This window comes from Rhinoraja longicauda, chromosome 11 (assembly GCF_053455715.1).
Source record: "Rhinoraja longicauda isolate Sanriku21f chromosome 11, sRhiLon1.1, whole genome shotgun sequence".
NCBI lineage: Eukaryota > Metazoa > Chordata > Chondrichthyes > Rajiformes > Arhynchobatidae > Rhinoraja > Rhinoraja longicauda.
The window spans coordinates 48,155,564-48,178,599 of NC_135963.1; the positions used below are offsets into that span (position 1 = coordinate 48,155,564).

A 23,036-nucleotide genomic window follows, 5' to 3' on the forward strand; every position below is an offset into this window, starting at 1 on the left:
TCTCCCGAGATGCTGCCTGACCCGCTGAGTTACTCCAGCATTTAGTGTCTACCTTTGCAATCTCTTGTGTCTCCATTATAAAGAAAATTGTGAACATGTATCATGATGATGTTTTGGCTTGGACTTAGTGGCAGAGAGTAACTCATTGTATAATTAGCACAGCAACAGAGAATGGCTACTTATGAAACCAGCACACTAATAGTCAAAATCAATGTGGCAGATCATACAACAAATTAAAAGTAGACTGCCATTATCTATCCTCAAATCTCTGATGAGAGAAGACAAATCATTTGTGGTATATGTTTCAGAACATATACCTTGGCAATTCTAAAAGCAGGTTATTATAGCCACTTCCTTGCTAATTAGGATACATACCTTAGACCAGACAACGGAAGGCTTAGGAACACCATGTACTTTACAAGGTAGTCGAACTGGAACTCCCTCAATGGTGCTGAATATCTGAGGTCCATGTTGTATGGTGGGGAGCACTGGAAGTGATAAATATCTCATGAATAACTAATATACATGGCTGGATCCAGCTCTGACATGGGTAATTGTTCCACACCTGTCTGCACTACTACGTTGTGCAGGAAGGAACTGCAGATGCTGGTTTACACCGAAGATGGACATAAAATGCTGGAGTAACTCAACCGGACGTTTCAGGTCGAGACCCTTCTTCAGACTGAGTTCCCGCTGCGTTACTCCAGCATTTTGTGTCCATCTTCTGCCTTACTACATTCAGCAGGTCTTCCCCATCTGGTTCTAAGAATAGTGATAGGGAAATTAGAAATATACTGGAAGCCAGACACTGGCACACTGGAATACTCATTCCACTTAGGAACACCACTGAGTCCAGGCTGCAAGCATCTCATCCAAATATCGTAACCACTACATTGCCATCCCCCAAGAGGGTAAGTTCAAGCATTCTGCTTGCAATTGGATATTACGTAGGTGGTGAATTAGCAAACAATATTTGCAATACTTGAGCTGAATTGGTTATTATGCAATTGTGATTTGGAACTAAAGAACCACTAAATGTTACTTTGGAAATTGACAAGTAGAGAAAAAGCTGTCTTAGATTTAAACAGCATGGACAATTTTCTTTTCTCTCTGTGTTGCCCCCCACCGCAGTAAACAGACACCATTATCGCTTACCACAGCCTCTGTTTTGAGCTTACTTTATTATCATCTGTACCAAGGTACAGAGAGCTTTCGTTGCATGCTAACCAGTCAGCCGAAAGATAATACGTGATGACAATCGAGCCATCCGCAGTGTACAGATACATGATAAAGGAAATATTGTGAATAACGTTCAGTGTAAGATTAAGCCCAGTAATGTCCAATCAAAGATAGTCTGAGGGTTTCAAACGAGGTAGCTGGTACCTCAGGACTGAGCTCTTGTTGTGCTAGGATGGTTCAGTTGCCTCAGAACAGCTGGGAAGAAACTGTCCCTGAATCTGGAGGTGTATTTTTTACACTTCTATACCTTTTGCCCGATGTGAGAGGGGAGAAGAGGGAGTGACCAGGGTGCGATTCATTCTTGATAGTGCGAGTGGGCTTCCTGAGGCAGCATGAGGTATAAATGGTCAATGGAAGGGAGGATGGTTTGTGTGATGGTCTGGGCTGCGTCCACAATTCTCTGCAATTTCTTGCGGTCTTGAATGGAGCTGTTCCCAAACCATGCTGTGATGCATCCTGATTAAATGCTTTCTACGGCACATCTCTAGAAGTTGGTGAGAGTTGTTGGGGAAATGCTGAATTTCCTAAGCCTTCTAAGGAAGTAGAGGCGTTGGTGTGCTTTCTTGGTCGTTGCTTCAAAATGGGTGGTCGAGGAGAAGTTGTTGGCGATATTTACTCCTTAGAATTTGAAGCTTTCAATCATCTCTACTTCGGCACCGTCAATGCAAACTGGGGTATGTGCTTCATTTCCTGACATCGATCACTATCTCCTTTGTCTTGCTGACATTGAGAGAAAGATTGTTGTCTCGACACCAGGACACAAGGTTCTCAATCATAATAGAAGTGTATAGGGTGAAGATGTTTTCCACGCTCAGCTGCCATTCACAGATTTGAAAGAATCTTTTAAATGTTGACAAACATTAATGATAAACAAAAGGGAAAATTTTACTCATTACACATTGTGTTCATTCAAAGTTGGTTTAGTTGTACAGAGCTCGAACATAGAACATGGAAAAGTACAGGACAGGAATAGGCTTCATGGCCCATAATGTTGAAATCCTGAGAGGAAGTGGCAGGATGGATGCTGAGAGGATATTTCTCCCATTTGGAGTATCAAGAAGGGAGAATAATCTCAGAATAAGTAGTCGTCCATTTCAGACAGAAAGGGGAGAAATTTCTTTATAAATCTTCGCAATTCTCCACCCTGGAGATCCATTAAATATGTTCAAGGTGACGTTGACAGACATTTAAACTAGTATTGGCATTCCGCCATTTAGTAGTGAATTCATTAGTACTTTTTCACACAAGTTATTTGAGAAAATATTCCCTCAGAACATCAAAATTGGTTCTTTTTTATTACTGGAGATCTCACGGGATGGAGCCAAGGCTAGTAAATCGAAGTTCACATCATCCTTGATTAAATTGAATGGAAAAGGCAGGTGGAGAGGTGGAGGGTGGAATGACTTCCTCCTTGTCAAATGTTTCTGTGAATATAACTGACAGCGAGAAGCAAAGGCATTCAACCGTAACATTTTTATTACCCCACAGCACCTTAATAAATAGCTGTAGAAAGTTATAAAAAGGATAAGGCATGAAACAAAAGGGTGTAGGAAACCTATCTAAAACAAAATGTTCTCTTCTAAATAATCTATTTAGTTATTGCCCGTGGAGGTGGTACATCTGGTAAATTAATATGTCGTGTGGAAATCATTTATAATTAATTCAGCATGATATTTTCAACAACAGTTAAATATCAAAGGTACAAGGCAGTTTAATGTTTTCAAAGCATGTGAATTAGAAGGTAGGAAAAGACTGGATGGGAATCAAGCTCATCCCAATTATTTTACAACAACACTGACTCCAGGTACTCCTTCTACTCTAATCAGGTGATGTCACCAGCGCTGTCAGTTGAGTAGCACTCACCAAATATGTTCACAGTAGTTGTTCTGTTGCTTGTTCCCGCCACATTGCTGGCAAGGCACATATATTTTCCACCATCTCGTAGGCGAATCCTTTCAATATGAAGACTTCCATCCCTGCGTACGGTCACATACCCATCTGATATCACCTAGGGAAGGGGTGAAAACTTGCAGCATTGATATACAACTAATTCATTCCCTCATAGCTTTATACTTTTCACTGTCAGACCTCAGATTTCCAATTCTATGGTGGGATGTTATGAATCACTAGAAAGTGATGATGATGCACAGAAAGTAGGAAAGCAGCATAAGTTTATAATTTTGGAAATAGCTCCTTTGGAAAAGTTTTCCCCTTATTTTCAACCTTTGTTTTCCTTGTCTGCCAGTCATGACTGCCATTTATATCCCTTTTCCTCAGTGTGCCTCTCTGGCTTCAGTTACTTACTCCCATTGCAGAACGTCATGCTTCCGCTGTGGGGAACACTGATGAACGTGGAGACTGTACACGGAAATGTACAGCAGGCTTGTTTTCTCCTTCAGATTTTGTTCACCATCTGTGAGTTTTTAAATCGCAGTTATTTCTGACTCCCAATCATTCCTCTGTTGGTTTCTTTGCTGGTTTCAAGATATTTATACTCATCTGCCCTGTTCCACTTTCTTTTTATCTGTTACTGTACTTAACATACAGCAGTGATCAAGTCCTTTTGCAAACACTAAATTAGATTTTGCATTGGATCCCGCCTCATCTGGCCTGTTCTTTGCACTTTCCCTGAGGCTGCACTAAACGTTTATGGATCCCAACAACTTCAGGCATTGTCGTATGCTGCAAGAGGAACACAGAGAGTGATGAGGTGTTTGTCACTGGCCCAGCCCAAGATTACTCTGATGATGTGTGCTGGGATAGCAGGGCGAAGGCTGCGGATGCTAACAGAATTAACAAGCTCATCAGGAAGGCTGGCTTCGTCCTGGGGGTGGAGTTGGATCACTGGAAATGGTCTCGGAGAGGATGCTCCTCAAGTTACGGAGCATCCTGGACAATACAGCTCACCCCCTCCATGACACACTGGTCAACCTGAGGAGCACCTTCAGCAACAGACTGGTTCCACCAAGGTGCAGCACAGAATGCCACAGGAGATCCTTCTTCCCTGTGGCTATCAAACTGTACAACTCCTCCCCCTTCTGTCATGGGGTAGACTGACTCCCTCCCCCCCACCCCCCACTCTCCCCACAGGATTGCACGTCCTCAATCTTGGACTTTCCACTCGTCACTTTAATTTCATGTTTCATGTATCTTGTGTTTTACGACTGTTGGCAGACCAATTTCCCTCCTGGGATAAATAAAGTTCTATCGTATCGTATCGTATGGTTTTCCCCCTAAAGAAGTCCTGGTTGATGTTAATTGGCTAAGTGTAAATTACCCAGATTTAGATGGGTGGGAGAAGAATTGAATATGGGGGGATGAGTAAGCGAGAGGAAATATGTCCCAAATAAATGTGGATTTTTTTTGTTTTCCTTCGAGCCAGTATTGACTCAGTGAATCAAATGGCTTCCTTCTGTGTCATGACGATATATAAAATAGCTGACCACTGTCAATTGTCATCGAATAGCTATTAAACATCTCTGATTATCCAAGACATTGAAACATTAAACTAAAATAAGCTGAAAGGTTTAAAAATATATCTAAGTGATATCAATTCATAAAAAGTGCTTCCATAAATAAATTAAAGAATAAACGCATGGCAGTGACCTGGTCAATCCAGCCTGACATCCTCATACATTCTCACAATGAAATTGGAGTGGATATTGAGTGCGGAGTCCAGTGGTGGAGTGGGAAGTGAGTCACATGTGCTGCGCCTGCCTTTGGCTGGTCTCAGCCTACAACTCTGCAGTGAGCACATATCAAAGTTCAGAGTGCACTGATTTTCACAGAGCTGCAGACTTGACTGTTCTCAACCAAACCACTAGAGTAGTTTCAGCTCCACCTTTACATAACATCAATGCTTGAAAAGGAAAATCGTCCATTTTGCCTCAGAAGCAAAGAATGTCTGGCTTTGCACAACTTTATCTCGATTAAAATCGCTTCTTCCGACCAAAAGATATTTTCTTCTCCTTTCTTGGAAGAGCTCCTAATTCTGCAACTGAGTGCTCTGGACAAATAACTCGTGGTGTAAGTTTTTAGAGGATCTAATGCAAATAAACAGTGGCCTTTACTGTATTCTGTGAACAACCCACACAATCTGTATTGAAACCAACTTTGCATTGAATTTGAAAGGGGAGGCTTTAATTCCATGGTTGCTTAAGGTAAAAGGATCGGGTTGTAACTACCATGTGGTACCTTAAAAGGATTAAAAAATGGGGAAATTTTCCATTGCTCAATGCTCCAAATATGTTTTGCTCCAGGCCTCTGACAGAGGAAATAGGATCACAGATCGAACAGTCACTCCAACTGTTCTGTCTCCAATGTAGTTTTCTTAAAGCTATCCCTAGAATGAATGGGGATTTCCTGATTTAATCAGATGAAGGATGGCTTTCTACTGGGTAGATATCTACCAGGAGTAATGCCAAAAAAAGCTAAAAAATGAAATGCTCTGACTCTGCCAAAGTCACATAAGTCCTGTTTTTATAGAGGAACAAAGAGTTTGGCTAGTAGGATGCTGTTTTTAACAAGCGCTAGAAAGGTCAGACTGATAGCATTTTCATTGGTGCAGAGCAGTAGCTATGCACAACATTTTCTCAATTTGGACCTACTAACCTAAGCTACTTGCAGGTTTAATGAAATCCTTGTGTGCTACCTCGTTTGGTTAAGATGCTGTGTGTGTGGGGAGGGGGTGGGATGGGGAAAGCTTGGGGTAAAACTCAGTCCTTTGGCTTCAATGCAGCCACCAATTATCCTATTCGACATGTTGCAGCCCTGTTTGGAATTTTTGGAGTGGGCTGCTCTGAGAACGGTGCCCAGCTCTTAGTTCCTTGGTTCAGTGATGTGCACACTTTAATTATTATCATTAGTTCCATGGAACAGTGTTGTGTGTGGGATATGGAACATCTGGCAAGAGCACCCCCCCCCCTGCTGTGGTGCATACCTCCTGGCCGCTGAACCGTGACCAGCACAGAGCTGCAGTGGAAACACTGCAGGCCAGACCCTGACATCTATACCATTGAAGGAAGAAATGTAGTGGGCGAAAAGAAGGGGAGAGATTACTTTAATATCATTGCATGTAATCCCATGTGCTTCAGGAGCTGAAGCAGCAGTCACCACATTAATTAGTTCTATCCCTTGCAAAAATTGTTTGCAACCTGAAGAAAGCACAGTAAAAGGAGATGAACCATCAGGATCACACAGACTGAGATGCCCTTTATCCCAACCAAAATACAAAACGCATTTCAAAACCATTTAAAAAAAAAATGGCATTTAAAATGTCAATAGAATACTAACCATCACATTTATTTCCCACAGCACATTTTGTGCACTGGGAAGATTCTCATCAAGAGCCCAAATGAAACCACTGGTGCAGATTATACGGTCTGTTTTCACTCATGAAGCCCTTCGCACAGCGAGGCCATTCACAAGAAAGCAGACTGATCCAAAATGGGCAAGTTCGTCTGCTACCTGAACCTAAAGAGGAGCAGCCTGACAGAGCAGCACCACCCTTCTGCAGAAAGCATCAGATCCGAGGCACTCTACAACTGAGGGCAGCACAGTGCCACAGCAGTGGAGTTGCTGCCTCACAGCATCAGAGACCCGGGTTCAATCCTGACTCTGGGTGCTGCCCATACTGAGTTTGTACATTCTCCCTGTGTCTGCGTGGATTTTCTCCGGGTGCTCCAGTTTCCTCCCACACTCCAAAGACATACAGATTTATAGGATCAAGTATGTCAGAAATTAAATGAAGCACTGATAAAACAATGTATATAACAATGTTCCTGAATGTGAAGATCATCTCGGAATACCTGTTTTGGGCCCAGCACAATTATGTAAATCACAAAGAAATCTTATCAATGCCTCTACTTCCTTAGAATTTTAAGGGGATTTGCCATGTTGCCGAATACTGTATTGAACTTCTACAGGGATATGTTGGGCAGCATTCTGATGGGTTGCAGCATGGCGTGGTTCGGTAACTCAGAATGCCCAAGAATGAAGGAGGGTCCAAAAAGTGGTGGACATGACCATTTATTAACCTCCCCATCACTTCAGGGATCTGCAGGAAACACTGCCTGAAGAAGGCAGCTGATATCATCAAAGACCCACGACCAGACTACACTCTCATCTCAATGGGCATGGAATCAAGTTACCAAATGATTGTACCATCACACAATCCAATTTCGTTGGAAGTGCAAGATATCTAACAAGATATTTTTAAGGATATAATCGTGCCACGTGTCAGCAAAGCCACAATAAGTAACTATTGCTTAGAAATTTGTTACCCGTCATGTTAAATGTGGCATATTGTAACATCAGTATTTGCAAGATATTTCCAAAATTCATCCATCACTGAAGTTATAGACTGAATTTTAATGCCAGTGTACAATTCATTAACGCCAGCATATGGCATGCTAAACCCAAATCTTAAGCTTATCTTGTGAGGGGCAATGGCGTGGTGCCAATTTCCCCCATTTAACCATTGTTTAGTTACTGCTTTGCTGACCTTTAAGTTATTTTTGATCCAGCGTCGCTCTGGGAGGGGATTTCCAGCCAATAATACACACTGCAAAGTCAAAGGCTGCCCTTCAATGATGTTGACCGCAGCTGGTCTGATGCCAATCAGCGGTCTAACTGTGGGAGGAAAGAGATGAAGTGTCTGAACTTACACTAACAATCACCACGCTCTTATCAGTAAAAAGACACAATTAGTTCCTGCCTTTCAAGCCCCATTTAGGATGTCCCAAAGTCCTTTACAGTCATGTAAGCAAGCTTTGAATTATATTCATTGATGTCATGCAGGAAATATGAAATGAAATATGATACCACAAGAACGGGTTATGCTAAGGACAAGATAATGAGACAAAATTGATACTGAGGGAAGGAATATTATTATTATCATGGATAATTCCTCTGCTCTTCATTGAAATAACGTTACAAGGTCCTTTACATTCAGCCGAGGGTATTTATTGTTGTCCAAAAGAGGGCACCTTTGATAATGAGGAATTTCCTCGCTGTTGCACTGCAAAATCAGCCAAGAGTTATGTATTCAGTTCCATGGGTCCACAGGCCCATTTCTGACTCATGAAAAATGGCTTTGTAATGATTTAACAATTGTCTAATTGACAGGCAACAATAAACAGCACTGCAATAAAGGAGCTAATTTTGCAATATATATTATATTGGTTCACTTTCAGCATTGTTAGCAACGATGTTAAGTTTCCCCAACTGCAGTTCACCATATGTATTCTCTAGTACAAACACTGTACTTCACTCTGAATCCCAGATAAGGTTTGTTTATCATCTGGTTTCCCCAGCCTGCGGTGTTTGATGCCATAGAAACGTGTCATGTCCACACCAGTGGTGCCATAGTGTTTCCAAATACACAGGACAAGATGTTAGAAATCCAAAGTGCCAAATGTCAACTTGCTCCCGGTGGTGATGGGAGGCTTATGCACTCACCTATGCTCCTCCGATGTTGAGCAAGGCTAGGCAAACACGTCATTGGGGTTATCAAGTGGGCACCTACTTTCATCGACGTTTCGCTGATTGGACCCACGACGTCTCCAGTAAGCTCAGCAGTGCATTCTGGTGTCCCAGAACCACCCCCCTCTGCATCTGCCTAGCCGGCTTATTTGGGAGACAGGTACATGGATAAGACAGGTTTGGAGGGATATGGTCCAAGCATAGGCAAGTGGGACTAGCGTAGCTGGGACATTGTTGGCCGGTTTGGGCAAGTTGGGCCAAAGGGCCTGTTTCCACTCTGTATCACTCTATGACTCTAGTGTGTGTAGGATAGTGTTAATATGCAGGGCCTGTTTCCGCACTGTATCTCTAAAACTAAAACTAAACATTAAGTGATATCTGTCATCATTGCATTGTCTAGTATTTCATCTGACTTGTACATTAAGATATCTGTCACAATTACTGTTCTATGTTTTCAGATCAAACTACTTACCTAATCCTGTTACTGTCATGGTGGCCCGAGCCTGGATCTTTCCAAACTGGTTTTCAGCTTCACAGATGTATGTGGCTTCATCCTCCACCCAGAGATCTGAGAACAAGATATTTGTTTTGTTAATAAACTCAACTCTTCTGATTTCTTTCAATGAAAGTGAGAAAACCATTTATTTTTGGTAACATATTTACAATATACTTCCAGACTCTAATGCAAGAATTGAAACGCCATTCTTTTTTAATTAAGTTAGAGCACAATTAGCTCTACTCAATAACCAAAAGTCTGTAGTCTCTTTTTGCTCTGGTTTATTTCACTCACATGTTTAAACCGTAATGATGTATTCTTAATGTTTTAAGCTTATTCTTATACTGTATGTTTGTGTTGTTACTTGTAAGCGGAGCACCAAGGCACACTCCTTGTATGTGTACATACTTGGCCAATAAACTTATTAATTCATTCATCCTCATTCATTCAATTATATGACAAGATTTTTTTTTTTAATGAAAAATAAATCATTGTCACAGAACAATTCTCAATTGTGTAACAGTGCATGATCTTGTGTAATGAAGCTGACGTTTATGGAGAAACAGCTGTAGGTTCAAAACTTTAACCTGAAGCAGATCTGGGACTTGAGTGCAAAGGCAAATTTCAATGATGGACCATGAACATGCAGGATCTTACACTGGGAATCTGGTGGCTCCTGCACAAAAGTAGATCTGCTGCAAAATCAATGAACCTATTTTGGATGATTGGAGATTCAATGGGTGCCAGGAAGTAAGGTAAGAATAAGACTATTAACATTTCTTTATAATAATTTTGCTAGAGAATATGTTACGCAGAGCTATGGAACCGCGCAGGGCTTTGCTGATGGGAATTGGATGTAGTTCACCAGTAAGTTCATCATCGTGGATAGGGGTAAGAGAATTGTACGCCAACAGCATAATTTAGCAGCAAGTGCAGACAATGAATCAAATTCAAAATGTTCTGGGCAATTAGATTACAGTCAAATCAATGCAACGGCACACAGGCTTCCTGAAAATAGTTAATACACGAATAGCCAAAGAGCACAGAATCAAAGAAATATTTTGGCAAAGTGACCCTTAACAATCATAAAACAGATAGAATGAGAGTTCAAAATAATCTGTCTTCCAAATTGGCAGAATCCACCCATTCAATTACTGAGTATGCTCAAAGCTGAGAACATTAAGTTAGAACTCTAAAGGGATTGTTATCTGGATACTCCAATGGAAAATAAACCAGATAACAGATCAGCCATGATCTTACTGAATGGAGAAGTAACCTCAAAGGGCTGACTTTTTTTTTCCAATTGCTTATGTTTTTCAGTTTAAGAGCAAAGTCCTAAACATGAAAAAAAAAATGATATTCACAGATGCTACTTTTTTCTCCTACAAAAATTCAAAAGGAGTCCAATAGCTGCTCATCACTGTACAATTGTCTATGTTTTGCAAGGACATTACTGATTAGAAACTAAATGGAGTCAGATCGGAGTGTTAAATCATTGACGTGTAGCAGGCCGAATTTCCTTGACAACAATTCTTGGAAGTGACTTCCCCGCATGTTTTGCGCACTGCACAGGAGATTCTGTGTGCATTACAATGATACGTGGAGGACCCAGGCAGAAATTCCTCAACTATGTGCAATCACAACAAATTCCTTCATTTTGCATTGAAATTAAACGAGGGAGCGCAGGAAAATGGTGCCATGCAATCCAATATCTAGGCACAACTATTTAGACGTTATGGAATCTCAGCTACGACATGAAAGCTTGTTTGATAATAACAAGGAGCCTGCATCAATAAGGGGGTAGGATGTTGTGTTGCAGATGTTTCCTTCTGTTAATAATTCTTGCATAAATGACAGTGCGAGAGAAAATGACTGATACTATTTGCGTTTATGCTGCCTTTTGTGTGAAATTATTGAGATGCACAACTTAAGGTTTTTTTTTTAGCAATGTACTTATAGATGCAGGTGTTCACATGCAAAGGGTTTTGGTTCAGAAACGAGTGTGGGGAATGCTTGTACAATACATGCAACAGGTACGAGTTACTTACTGTTAAAAAAAAGACTTCCTGTTCTCAGTTGAGTCACTGAACTAACTGTGGAGTGTTTGGAGAAGATGGACACCCCATCCACTCGCCGCCACCTGATCCGGGGGTTGGGGTAACCCAGCGCCTGGCAAGGCATTGTCAGATTTGAACTAATGTCCTTGGAAACATCCAGCGGGGCTTGCGAGAAAACAGGTGACGCTGCGGAAAAGATGAAACCACCAAACAATTTGGCATGGAAGATGATATCAGCGAATCTCATTTGCATTATTCGCAATGTAACAAGAAAATATAATCAAAGCATGCTGCAAGAGATTAATGAAGTAGGAAAACATCTTAGGATGCTCTGGTTTAATAGAATAATTTTGATGGGCCCTGTGCCCTTCCCCGATCTTTCACTTTCTTTTACAACTAGTTGCTTTCCTACAGGCTTTCTTCTTCAACACTTTTGAGGTCTGAAACACAGTTGTGATTGTTAGTTCCTAACCTGACTTGCTTTAATGTTATTGCTCCAAATAGACAATTCTGCAAAATGCTATTTGATTGCATATTGCTGTGTTCATACAATCCATTTGTGTTTTAGGTTGGTGATCAATTATGTTACAGATCATATTTACCCATTTTTGCAAGAAAGCATTTGTCCAATAATGTCTAGCCAGCTCTCAGAGCAATTCTATTGATCCCATTGCCCCATTTCTTTCCCTGCAAGGTTTATTCTTTCAGATTCCTCACCTTAGCAACAGCCCCCTCTTCCTGATTCTCCTATCGTTCACTACATGAGGGACAATTTACAGTAGGTATTTAACCTAACAGCATATCTTTGTGGATGTAAGAAGAAAGTTTCCTTTATAATTAAATGTGCTCTGTAAATATCAACATTTCCTGAATATTTGGCTGTGTAAATGTTCTGTATGTCCTTCATTTCAATAAACAAAATTTATAATTTTTCAAGAATCTGACTTACTCAGATTGCCTTTTCTAGAAGAAGTTAAATTATGAATATTTCTTAAATTCCCTAATATTTTTCAACACTGTGAAACTTCCAAGCAGTCATGGGAAAATATCCTTTCAGTAAACACATTTCTGTGAACGTGTAGAAATTCCCCCTTCTCTGTTGTGGAGACAATTTCACACATTTGATTCCATGTCATCCACAAACCAAAGCAAGCCATGGTGAGATTTATTTTGGCTCTCCAAAACGAATCCTTTCAAAATCTAAAGTAGTATCGGTGATAAGATAAATGAAGGAGCAAACAAAAACATATGGAAAAAAAACAAGGGAGTAACTAAAGCCACAATGAAAATAAACTTACAACCAACATCCAAAGTAACCTGGCCAGAAGCTCTTCCAGCATAATTCACTGCCACACAGGTATAGTCTCCAGCATCCAAGTCCTGTATTTCCCGTATCTCCAGAACACCTCCATGAGTATCAATGCTCAGAAAATTGGAAGGATTCAGCTCGAGGTCACCTGAAAACATCGAACGTGCGTGTTTATTAAAAAATAGGAAAATTAATCCCACAGGAAGTGAAACAGTACCCATAAGCTCCAACCCTTTTTGGGCATGTTGACGTCATAAGCATTTTGTATGTTCTTACCGGACTGCCAGAAAGATCCGCTGATTTTAATGTACGAATAAAATGTATCTATTGCAGAGTTAATATGCTTCCCACTAGTTAAGCCAGAAAAGAGTGTTTTTGGAGAATTGGTGAATTGATTGCCAATTATTACAGCTAAAGCAGGAAGAATAACAGGATAAAGTTTCACAACACTGACACTGTTCTTCAGCAAATTTATGGGACAAGTGAATAGACAATAAAAGTTTGGCCAACATTTCTATGTTTGCACCAAGTGGCAAGCAAATCTGTTAATATCTTCACTTTTAGGAGCACACGCCTCATTGTTTTCCATTTTTACAGAACCTAATTCTCAAAACAGATCTTTGTAAAAGCAACAGATTCATGAAAAATGGAAGATAATACTGAAGGGTATTCATTGTGGCAACTTTCTCTTGCAAGCCAAAGAAATCTTAATCAGTGATAATGATGTTTTGAAAGTGAATTGCTTGCATGTTTTTATTGGGTCATCTGTGCCATTGTGGAGGTAGGTGATTGTAGCGCCAGTTCCAATCTTTAAGTCTAATAAAATCCTATCTACCTTGGAACAGATTTTATTGGGCATAAAGATGCTTCTTTAGAGGCACCCATGTGGTGTAGCACAACTGTGTTATAACTCACGTGAGGGAACAGATGACAAGTTCAGACTCGAATTTAACAACACATTGGGAGCCGATGTCTTTAAAGGAATGTGGAGAAACTCAGGAGTGGTCAGTGGTTCAGTCATTAATCTCTTACCATTCTGGATGGTTATTTATTGAAAGTGTTGCAAAATTTCACACTGCCCATGCATTCATCTGGAGATGACATTGTGATGCACAAGTGGACAGGGCACAAAAGACAAGACTTAAGACTGGGAGAGGGGCAGAGAAACAAGTGAAATAAAGATGTTGATTTAAAAATAGATCTCTCCCAACAATATCTTCATTGTGATAGAAAGACATGGGCTTTTGTGTTCCAGCCCTCAGTTTTGTTCTCACTGTCAAATTCACTAATGACTTCCACACTAAAAATTTGGCTGTTCTTGCAATTTTTTTGGAATTTTCCCCTGTCTCTGTTCATTCAGTCAAAGGCAATGCCAAATGTTGTGATATAGTGCCACATGAGAGACTGGCTGAACACATGGATACTTATGGAAAATATGAACCATTATTTAAATGTTATTCACAACTGATGACGTGTACCACAGCTACAGGAATTGGTCAATGAAGTATCCTAGAAATCATGACTGAGATTTTTACTTCATCTTGTGTGTCCATGATTTGGAACTGAGGAGAGAGAAAAAAGAGACAACAATTTTCTGAGACCATGACAGAATGAAGTTTGAAAGTAATGAGGAGGTGGTGTTTCATTATGAATTGAGAAGCTGCAATGAGAAATAGAAAACCAAACATGATACTGAGCTTCATCAAACTGGTGAGACTGGGGAAACGGAATAAACAAGGATTCATGAGTGTTCTTTAAAATTATCTGCAGAGTTTGTACCAACAGTAAATAAGGCAAAAGAGATAGGACTGCACAGTGCATGGAATACAATGTAAATCACAAGACATCGGCGTGGATTCAGATAGGATATCGATTCTACCCCTCAAGGAACACTCTGGATAATCTGGCTAATGTTGCACATTGGAACGAAAACGGCAGAAAGCTGCTATCACAAAAGTAAGCTAGGAAAGAAAACCACAAAAGCATGCTTGCCTCAACTAAAAACTGAAAAGATTTGAGAGATATACACCGCAGATAAACGAATCGCCCCTGTAATCAAGGAGATTCCGTTCCAATCTGGGTCTGTGGATTCGAAGGTGACAATGGAGCCAAAGTAGGAAATGCAGACTCTTCAACAGTTAAGTATAGGGCAGAAGGCGTCTGACAGGGGAGGCAACTTCTAAGAAGCTTCTACGGGTATCAGGGGTTATGGGAGAAGGCAGGAGAATGTGGTTGAGGGAGTGATAGATCAGATATTATTGAATAGCGGAGTAGACTTGATGGGCCAAATAGCCTAATTCTGCTCCTATCACTTATGACCATATGACCCTTCCACCGAATGTTTCCACGTTTTGTACTTGTGTAGACTTGAGGTTCTAAGTGCCATCTAAAGTGCTCCTTCTCCCTTTTGAATTGTCAGGGACCACAGATTCCGAGGAATTGAAGTGGAAGTGTTAAACTTTCCAAAAGAGCTTGGAGAACATCCTTGGGTTTATTCTTTTGCACATCTCCCAATCTCTTCCCGTGACATAATATGTAGGATACTCTCCCATTCCCTGGAAAACATTGACAGGGAGCCAAGAGCTTAGGCTGATGCTCAGTAGAGGTGACCTAAATGTGCAGGCCAATTAAAATGATAAATCAGATTGGCCATTGTACAAAAAATAACATGAGGATAAAATGAGGTAAACTATAAGTTCTGCTTTTGAACTCTGATGAAAGAACCAGTGTGGTCTTTGTCAGTCTAGTACATTCCTAAAGTGCTATGTAATCACACTTAGACCAGTACTGCAAATTCCAAAGTATAGATTCAATGATGGAAGAAAGTGTAGTTTAAGCCTTTCATCACCATGGTATTTATATAACTCAGAACATTTAAACCTGTTACCACAAACGTGCTTTTTCTCTCAAGAGCTTTAAAGTTGATATACAACCAGGTCATATTTAAAAATAAGTCTTCCCAAGTTCTCCCAATTATGTTGTAAGTGCACAGGAAGCAGCTGCTTTCTGTAAGATTTCTTCCTGGACTCCATTCTTGCCCTCCATACGTCGTAAATCCAGCCAAGAGAGGATTTATTCTCTCAAATTCAACCTTAAGGAAATGTAAGGTAGTCATGCCTCTGAGCTATAAATATGTCAATTTCGCAGTCCAATTCTTGAACAATCCAGAGCTGTTGTAAATACTACAAACACCACCAACATTCCCTGTCAACAAAGATGAATGATCTCTGAAGGTCTAACCTGCACCATTATTTGCTTTTGAAAATGTCTCATTTTCATACAAAAGAATCATATCTTAATATTTGTTATATTTGCACTGTATTTAAGAAAGATGTATCATAATCATAAATATTTTTAATGCACGGTGCACAGAACAGCTGCATAAGAAAGCTGAGTATTTGATTATCGGAGTGGAGTTGCTGGGCCCAAAGGTCCAATTCCCTGCTGTATGACTCTATTGATGATAACTCGATTAGTTAAAGAAGTGAAAAACAATAATTTGAAAAAACACCCTGCAAACTGTTTCTACGCATTTAAACTGTTATTTATGGCATAGATTTTGCACACTTTCATCCACACGAGCTGATATTGCCAAAGTCCTCAGAATGAATCCACAAACATCCAGCAAATTAGATCTGAGGGGCTAGAAATATATCTGGAGTACATTCAACCAAAAGTATTTGTGGCTCTTCTAATTCCCAAAGCTCTTAGTTACAAATGGATAAACAATTATGGCACAATGCTTCCCGACATATAATGGTATTTGTACCAACAGGCAAGCAGCTGACAAAACGTCTCCAGGCTAGTTTTCCTGACATGGTGAATCGCATGGGAGATTTCATTTCCAGCTGGTTCCCTCACCTTTGAACCATTTGACCGCTGGCTCTGGAACACCAGAGGCTCTGCATTCCAGAACTGCAGTATCCCCAAGGCCAATAAGGATTTCCTTTCGGACAACGGTAACTTTTGGAGCCTCTGTGGAGATGAAAAATTACAAATTACAACTCCCAGTGGAACAACTTTGAAAACTTAAAATTAAAAAACATTATTTTGCACGGATGTCCAACAAACCTTTTTCATCTGCACTTACTTTTGTCTTAGTATGCAATTCTATTTTGTCATCGTACAGACTATTCAAGTAATTGAAACCTTGCTCACTGTAATCTAATAAAAACCCATAAATAACATTCAAATTAAAAAAAATTGCAGAATAATCCAGAACTGAATTTTTCTCATTAGAGCATTGAACATTTTCGGGGATACTTTTATTGGCACCTTAAGAATGAGATCCAAATTCTGAAACAAAATAAGTAATTATTGTGATTTTTTTGGACAAAATTGCTCATAATACTTGAAAAGACAAAAATAAAGTTTGTAAGATGCTTCTTTCATATTCACAAGGTTAAATTAACTTCATACAATCTCCTCCTCATTTACCTATTGTGTATCCTTACCATTTTATGGTTCAATTTTCTGTCTTTCAGCAAAACAAAACAGTGCAAAACAAAATTTTATTAATGTATCAGGATGTCCAGTGCATTTTTGAGGAATCATAGGCTGGAAAAGCACATAGAACAATGCAGCACGGGAACAGGCCATTTGGCCCACAATGTCTGTGTTGAACATGATGCCAAATTAAACTAATCTCTTCTGGTTGCATGAGATCCATATCCCTCCATATCCACGTGCCTGTCCAAAAGCCTCTAAAGAGCCACCACCAATACTTGCAGTGTTCCAGGCATTCACCACTCTCTGTATTTGACCTGCACATTCTCCTTTAAAATTGGCCCCTCACCTTAAAGCTAAGCCGTCTAGTCTGACATTTCTCTTCCCCTCCCCCTTCCCAGTTCTCCCTCTATCTTCCTGTCTCCACCTATATCCTTCCTTTGTCCCGCCCCCCCTGACGTCAGTCTGAAGAAGGGTCTCGACCCGAAACGTCACCCATTCCTTCTCTCCTGAGATGCTGCCTGACCTGCTGAGTTACTCCAGCATTTTGTGAAATAAATACCTTCGATTTGTACCAGCATCTGCAGTTATTTTCTTACACTAGTCTAACATTTCCTCTCTTGGTTAAAGGTTTGGCTGTCTACCCTATCTCTACCTCTCATAATTTTATATACTTCTATCAAGTCACCCCTTAACTTACTGACACTCACACACAACAAACATCCAGGTTTGTCCAACTGTTCCTTTATAACTAATACCCTCGAATCCGGAAAACGTTCAACACCCTCTCCGAAGGACTACGTTCTTCTTGTAATGGGGCAACCAGAACTGCACTTAATGCTCCAAATGTGAAACAAACTCCGACATGACTTCCTGACTCTCATACTCAATGTCCCGACCAATGAAGGCACGCATACCATACGCCTTCTTTACCACTCTGAGTAAATGTGTTGCCACTTTCACAGAGCTACAAACTTGGCTCCAAAATCCCTTTGAACATCCATTCTGTATGGGTCTTGCCATTAATTGTATACCTTCCCCTTACATTCCATTTTCCAAACTGCAACACCTTACACTTGCTTGGACTAAACTCCATCTCCCACTTCTGTAGCCGATCTATATCCTGCTCCATCCTTTTGACAGTATTCCTCACTGTCTGTAACTCCACATATTATGGTGCTATCTGCAAACCTACTAATGTACGCATTTACATCAAAGTATTTTATGGAACAACAGAAGTCCATCATAGATCTCTGCAGTACCCCTCTGGTCATCGAACTCAGCCAGAATAACACTCTTCCATCACTACTCTCTGTCTTCTATGGGTAAGCCAGTTGTGAATCCAAACTACCATGGAATGTGTGGATCCCATGCATCTTAATTTTCTGGATCAGCTTGCCATGAGGGAGTTTATGAAATGCTTTACAAAAATCCATGCAGACAATATCCACTGCTCTTGCCTCATTAATCATCTTTGTTACCTCTTCAAAAAAGTTTATAAGACGTGACCTGCTGCAAACAAAGGCATGTGGTCTGTCCCTAATTATCCATTCCTTATGCTGCACATCTTGATTTTTGGCATTGATCTTGAATGATAATCATAAACAAAATTTTTAAAAGAAGCTTGAAGTCTGCAAGAACCATTAATGACTCTCTCAGCTGTGCCTCTTATTTACATCAACAGTAAGAATCCCAGATGCACTTCTGAACATGTCCTCAAAGTCCACATGTCCCAAAGATCAGCTTCTGGATTTACTTAACTGTATATTGCACAAAATATTCAAATTACTTCAACATCTAGTGAAATAAAAGGTTTCATTGTGAATTGCACAATTTGATGCATTTTGCGAAAATTCACACAGTGCAGCTGCAGTTTGATTCTTAGGGTTCAATTATTTATCATTGATGTTAAAAAACCTACTCAATTTTAGAACAAATATAGCCTATACATTATGTGTGTGTCTGTTTGTGTCTGTTTGTGTGTGTGTGTGTGTGTGTGTGTGTGTGTGTGTGTGTGTGTGTGTGTGTGTGTGTGTGTGTGTGTGTGTGTGTGTGTGTGTGTCTATATATTATACACACACACCCACATACACACACAAAACATGGATAAAATGCCAATGTTACACATGTAATAAGAGGTTTAGAGATATTTTTTAAATGACATGCTGTACAATTTATAGCAATTCTTTGGACAAACTAACTCTGACTAATTTTGCCGGGGCATTGCAACACTGATCAATTTGAGCCTAGATCCTGGAACAACCATTGATTTTCTGAACAGATCAACTATATAACAGATGAAAATAGATGCCACAACTTCAGATGCTCAACACTGCGAGGAAAATGAGGTTAAGGTCTAAAATCACCTTAAATGAAATGTACAAGATTTAAACCGCTGCAAGATGTACTTCCAAGTGGCTGTATTCCGCTTTTCATAGCAGTGTCACAGAGGAAGGCTCAGAAGTGATTGGAGAATGATGACTACAAGGACCATTGTGTGTCATTGGCTTTTCTTAGGAAGCAAATGTTTTAAATGTTTTTGACAAAGTTCCCACAAAACACCTCATATAAAGAATCAGGACAGGAATTTTATATGGTCTGGTGATTATCATAATAGTGATCTTTGTATTTGCCTGTCAGAGTCAACCAGTCTTTAATTTCCATAACAGTCTGCAATATACTTAAACCCATCTGTAATTCTACAGAATCCGACCGTCACATTCAGCCCAGCAGTCCCAATTTTAGCAATCCATCTTCAGGTCTGGCTCCTTGCTGCAGCATAGGACTAATGTTTACTCTTCAGTGCTTTAAACTACGACGTACAGAAATATAAAGATGTTTGCACTTACCTATATAGGTGAGGATGGATGCCTGTCTGTCAGTCCCTGCAGCGTTACTGCTCAGGCAGGTATAGATTCCAGAATCCTTCTGAGAAGCAGGTCTAATAATTAGACTGCCAGTTTTGCTAAGCATATGTCTTTAAAACACAAAGTAGTGAAACATATTAGACATGCATTTGCTATAAGACACATTTACTGTTGATAGCTGTTTACTTAAAATACTGTATGATATAACTTTGAATGATTTTCCAAAACAATGGAAGAGACTATTATATCCCCATATTTAACGTGCTTTCTGTTTTAACTTTCTATTGTATGTTTCTATGCATTTATTATGCTGAGAATTGGCTGTAAGAAGGCTCTTCCTATCTGTGGCAGTAGGTGGGCGAGAAAAAGCGGTCACGAGTTGGAGGATGAGGGAATAGAGTGGATTATTTCAAAATCTTTTGTCACTAACATCCTCACACATACCTTTCCCAGCATGAAAACTAATCATGAATGACAACGCTGGCTCATTCCACCCCCTTCCCCGTCCATTGCTCCCCATGAAGTTATAATTTATTGTAGAACCTGTGTTTTTGTTCAATTGATGTTAGCTAATGTTATACAAACTGAGAGAAGTACTTGGGATTCGTGTGCTCTCTGCAGTTTAAGGACCCAATGAGCCCCACTTGCTCATTTAAGATGCTGAAGGGTTTTGGCTTCACTGGCTGTACACAAAGTGTTTTTCTTGTGGTGGTAAGTGCTGGCACAGCACTGTAGTTTTAAGTGTACTATTTTAAACAATGTGTTTAATTTTTAACATGTGTCGATGTAATATCTTTTAGTTATTAGTTTATTAAATTAGAAGTTGGTGACAAAAAAATAAAACAGAACAGAGGGGCAAACTGATGGAAAAAAATGTAGCTTCGTTTTTAATTGATATGTATATAGAGGCACATATTTGCCCACAAAAATAACAGTGTACATAGGTGTACAGCCCAGATGCTGGTCGGCCACACCAAAGATCAAATCCACAGCCTCACAACTTGTTATTCCTCAGATTCCTACTTGATCCCAACTGATTCATTTTTTTTCTCAGGAGGCAAGAGTGTTTTATTGTCACATACAGTGAAACGGAACGATGAAATTCTTACTTACTGATTTAGGATGTACCCACTAGAGAGATTTAGAACAGGGTGTGCCGGGAAATAAGAAACAGAGGCACAAATCGAACAAAGCTCTGGCCAAGAATTAGACTGCAAGATGATGATCTGTGGTTTGGACATTTCCAGTGCCGTGTGAGTGTGTGACCTCACATTACTCTGCTAATTGTAACAGTGTGAATGCTCTGCTCAGTATGTTTCACAATCATTTACTAGATATCCTCACAGCACTATCTCACTTTTAACACTGTCAATTCTAACTTTGGTGTGAGTTGCCGTTTACTTTATGCTTGCATAAAATTTAATTGGAATGACGGTTAATCAAACTGCTTTTTTAATTTTAAGATTTTTAATTTGCTTTACCATTGCAATAATCCAATGTATTTAATGTCCTCACCAATGAATGCTTTCCACTCATTACAAGCATTACAAGGTTAACCATCCTTTTTGACTTGATGCATGGAATTAAACAATAGATAATAGGTGCAGCAGTAGGCCGTTCGGCCCTTCGAGCCAGCACTACCATTCACTTGGATCATGGCTGATCATCCACAATCAGTACCCCGTTCCTGCCTTCTCTCCATATCCCTTGACTCCACTTTCTTTAAGAGCTCTATCTAATTCTCTCTTGAAAGCATCCAAAGAATTGGCCTCCACTGCCTTCTGAGGCAGAGAATTCCACAGATTCACAACTCTGTGAGTGAAAAAGATTTTACTCATCTCTGTTCTAAATTGTGGCCCTGATCTTGATTATGCCAACTGCAAAGTTGTGGGAAAAAGGAGTTTTGTTTGAGACAAGAAGCCAACATAGGGAATTGCTGATTCTGTGGCAGGGCAGAGGGTGGAGAGGCAGATGTGTGATGGGATACACCAAGCATAACTTGGGCAACAAATATTAGCATGGTCAGAAACCAATCAGAAATCAACATTCTCTACCAATTGCTGTGATTATTCGGCAAATAACGCAGGATTCATTCTGTTTCAAGTTTTTCTACTTGTAGATGCTGAGAGTATGTCTGAAAATTAAGAAAAAACTGCAGATGCTGAAAGTCTGAAATGAAAACAGAAAATGTTGGGAACATTCATTAACTCAATAGTTTCAGATAATTTTAGTTTGTTCGCTGAGCTGGCTAATTCCACTGCAGGTTTTCCATCTGTATTTTTTTTCCCCAGTGACAGTGCCTGATCTGTGTGACATTTCCTCGAGCTCTGACCTGCATCTCACAGCTTTTTCATACCCATTTGTTTGTTTTCTCTCTCAGTAATATTCCTCAACAATTTTTCAAGTACTATTATCACAGCAATCCTGGCTCCACCGCATCAGAGACGTGTCCTTTGTCCTTTGCATCCCTCCCCTAACCTCCAACTGGAAACTTTAACGGTTTCTCATTCCACAGATGCTGTCTGACTTGCTGAGTACCTTCTGTAGGTTCTGTTTGCATTTCAGAGGCAGAACTACATGCATCATCTAGGTCATGGGCTGAATCTTTTGGATTTGCTTCTTTCAAAAAATTTCAAAAGCTGTAAAAATTTCAAATCTTTTTAAATGTGGTAGCCCCGAAACAGAAAGCAAAATTCTTTGTATGTGAGCTTGTGCTTCCATCCTGCAAAATCAGTGATCCTGAATGTCTAGACCAGCGCCACTAGAGGCTGCTGGAGGACTGAGTTGGCTTGGCACACTGATAGTGGAAATGAGAGCTCAGGTCATATATCAAGCCTGTTCTTACTTCAACAGACTTCATTCATTGACACTGTGCTTTCCCCCGCCTTCTCACCACTTGTCTCAAAGCTATAGTAAAGTTCTACAGATGCCAACTCACCTCTAAAGCTCTCCCGAGAATACGTCCTCCATAGATAATCAGAGATACTAAATATTGTGTAGATATAAACATGGATGCTGGTTTAAACCGAAGATAGACACAAAAAGCTGGAATAACTCAACGGGACAGGCAGAAACTCTGGAGAGAAGGAATGGGTGACGTTTTGGGTTGGAGCTGCTACCTGTCCCGCTGAGTTACTCTA

General features: G+C 40.1%; 1 protein-coding gene across 1 annotated transcript in view; it reads right to left on the reverse strand.

Annotated features, from left to right (window-relative positions):
- hmcn1 (hemicentin 1) overlaps positions 1-23,036 on the reverse strand; it is a 365,295-nt gene that overhangs the window by 214,651 nt on the left and 127,608 nt on the right. The window contains exons 13-20 of the mRNA XM_078407604.1: positions 19,879-20,006; positions 16,445-16,558; positions 12,573-12,731; positions 11,266-11,460; positions 9,194-9,289; positions 7,742-7,869; positions 3,103-3,247; positions 376-488 (exon numbers count right to left, since the gene is read on the reverse strand). Coding sequence (XP_078263730.1) covers positions 376-488; positions 3,103-3,247; positions 7,742-7,869; positions 9,194-9,289; positions 11,266-11,460; positions 12,573-12,731; positions 16,445-16,558; positions 19,879-20,006 — 1,078 coding nt within the window. The remainder of the gene's footprint in view (positions 1-375; positions 489-3,102; positions 3,248-7,741; positions 7,870-9,193; positions 9,290-11,265; positions 11,461-12,572; positions 12,732-16,444; positions 16,559-19,878; positions 20,007-23,036) is intronic.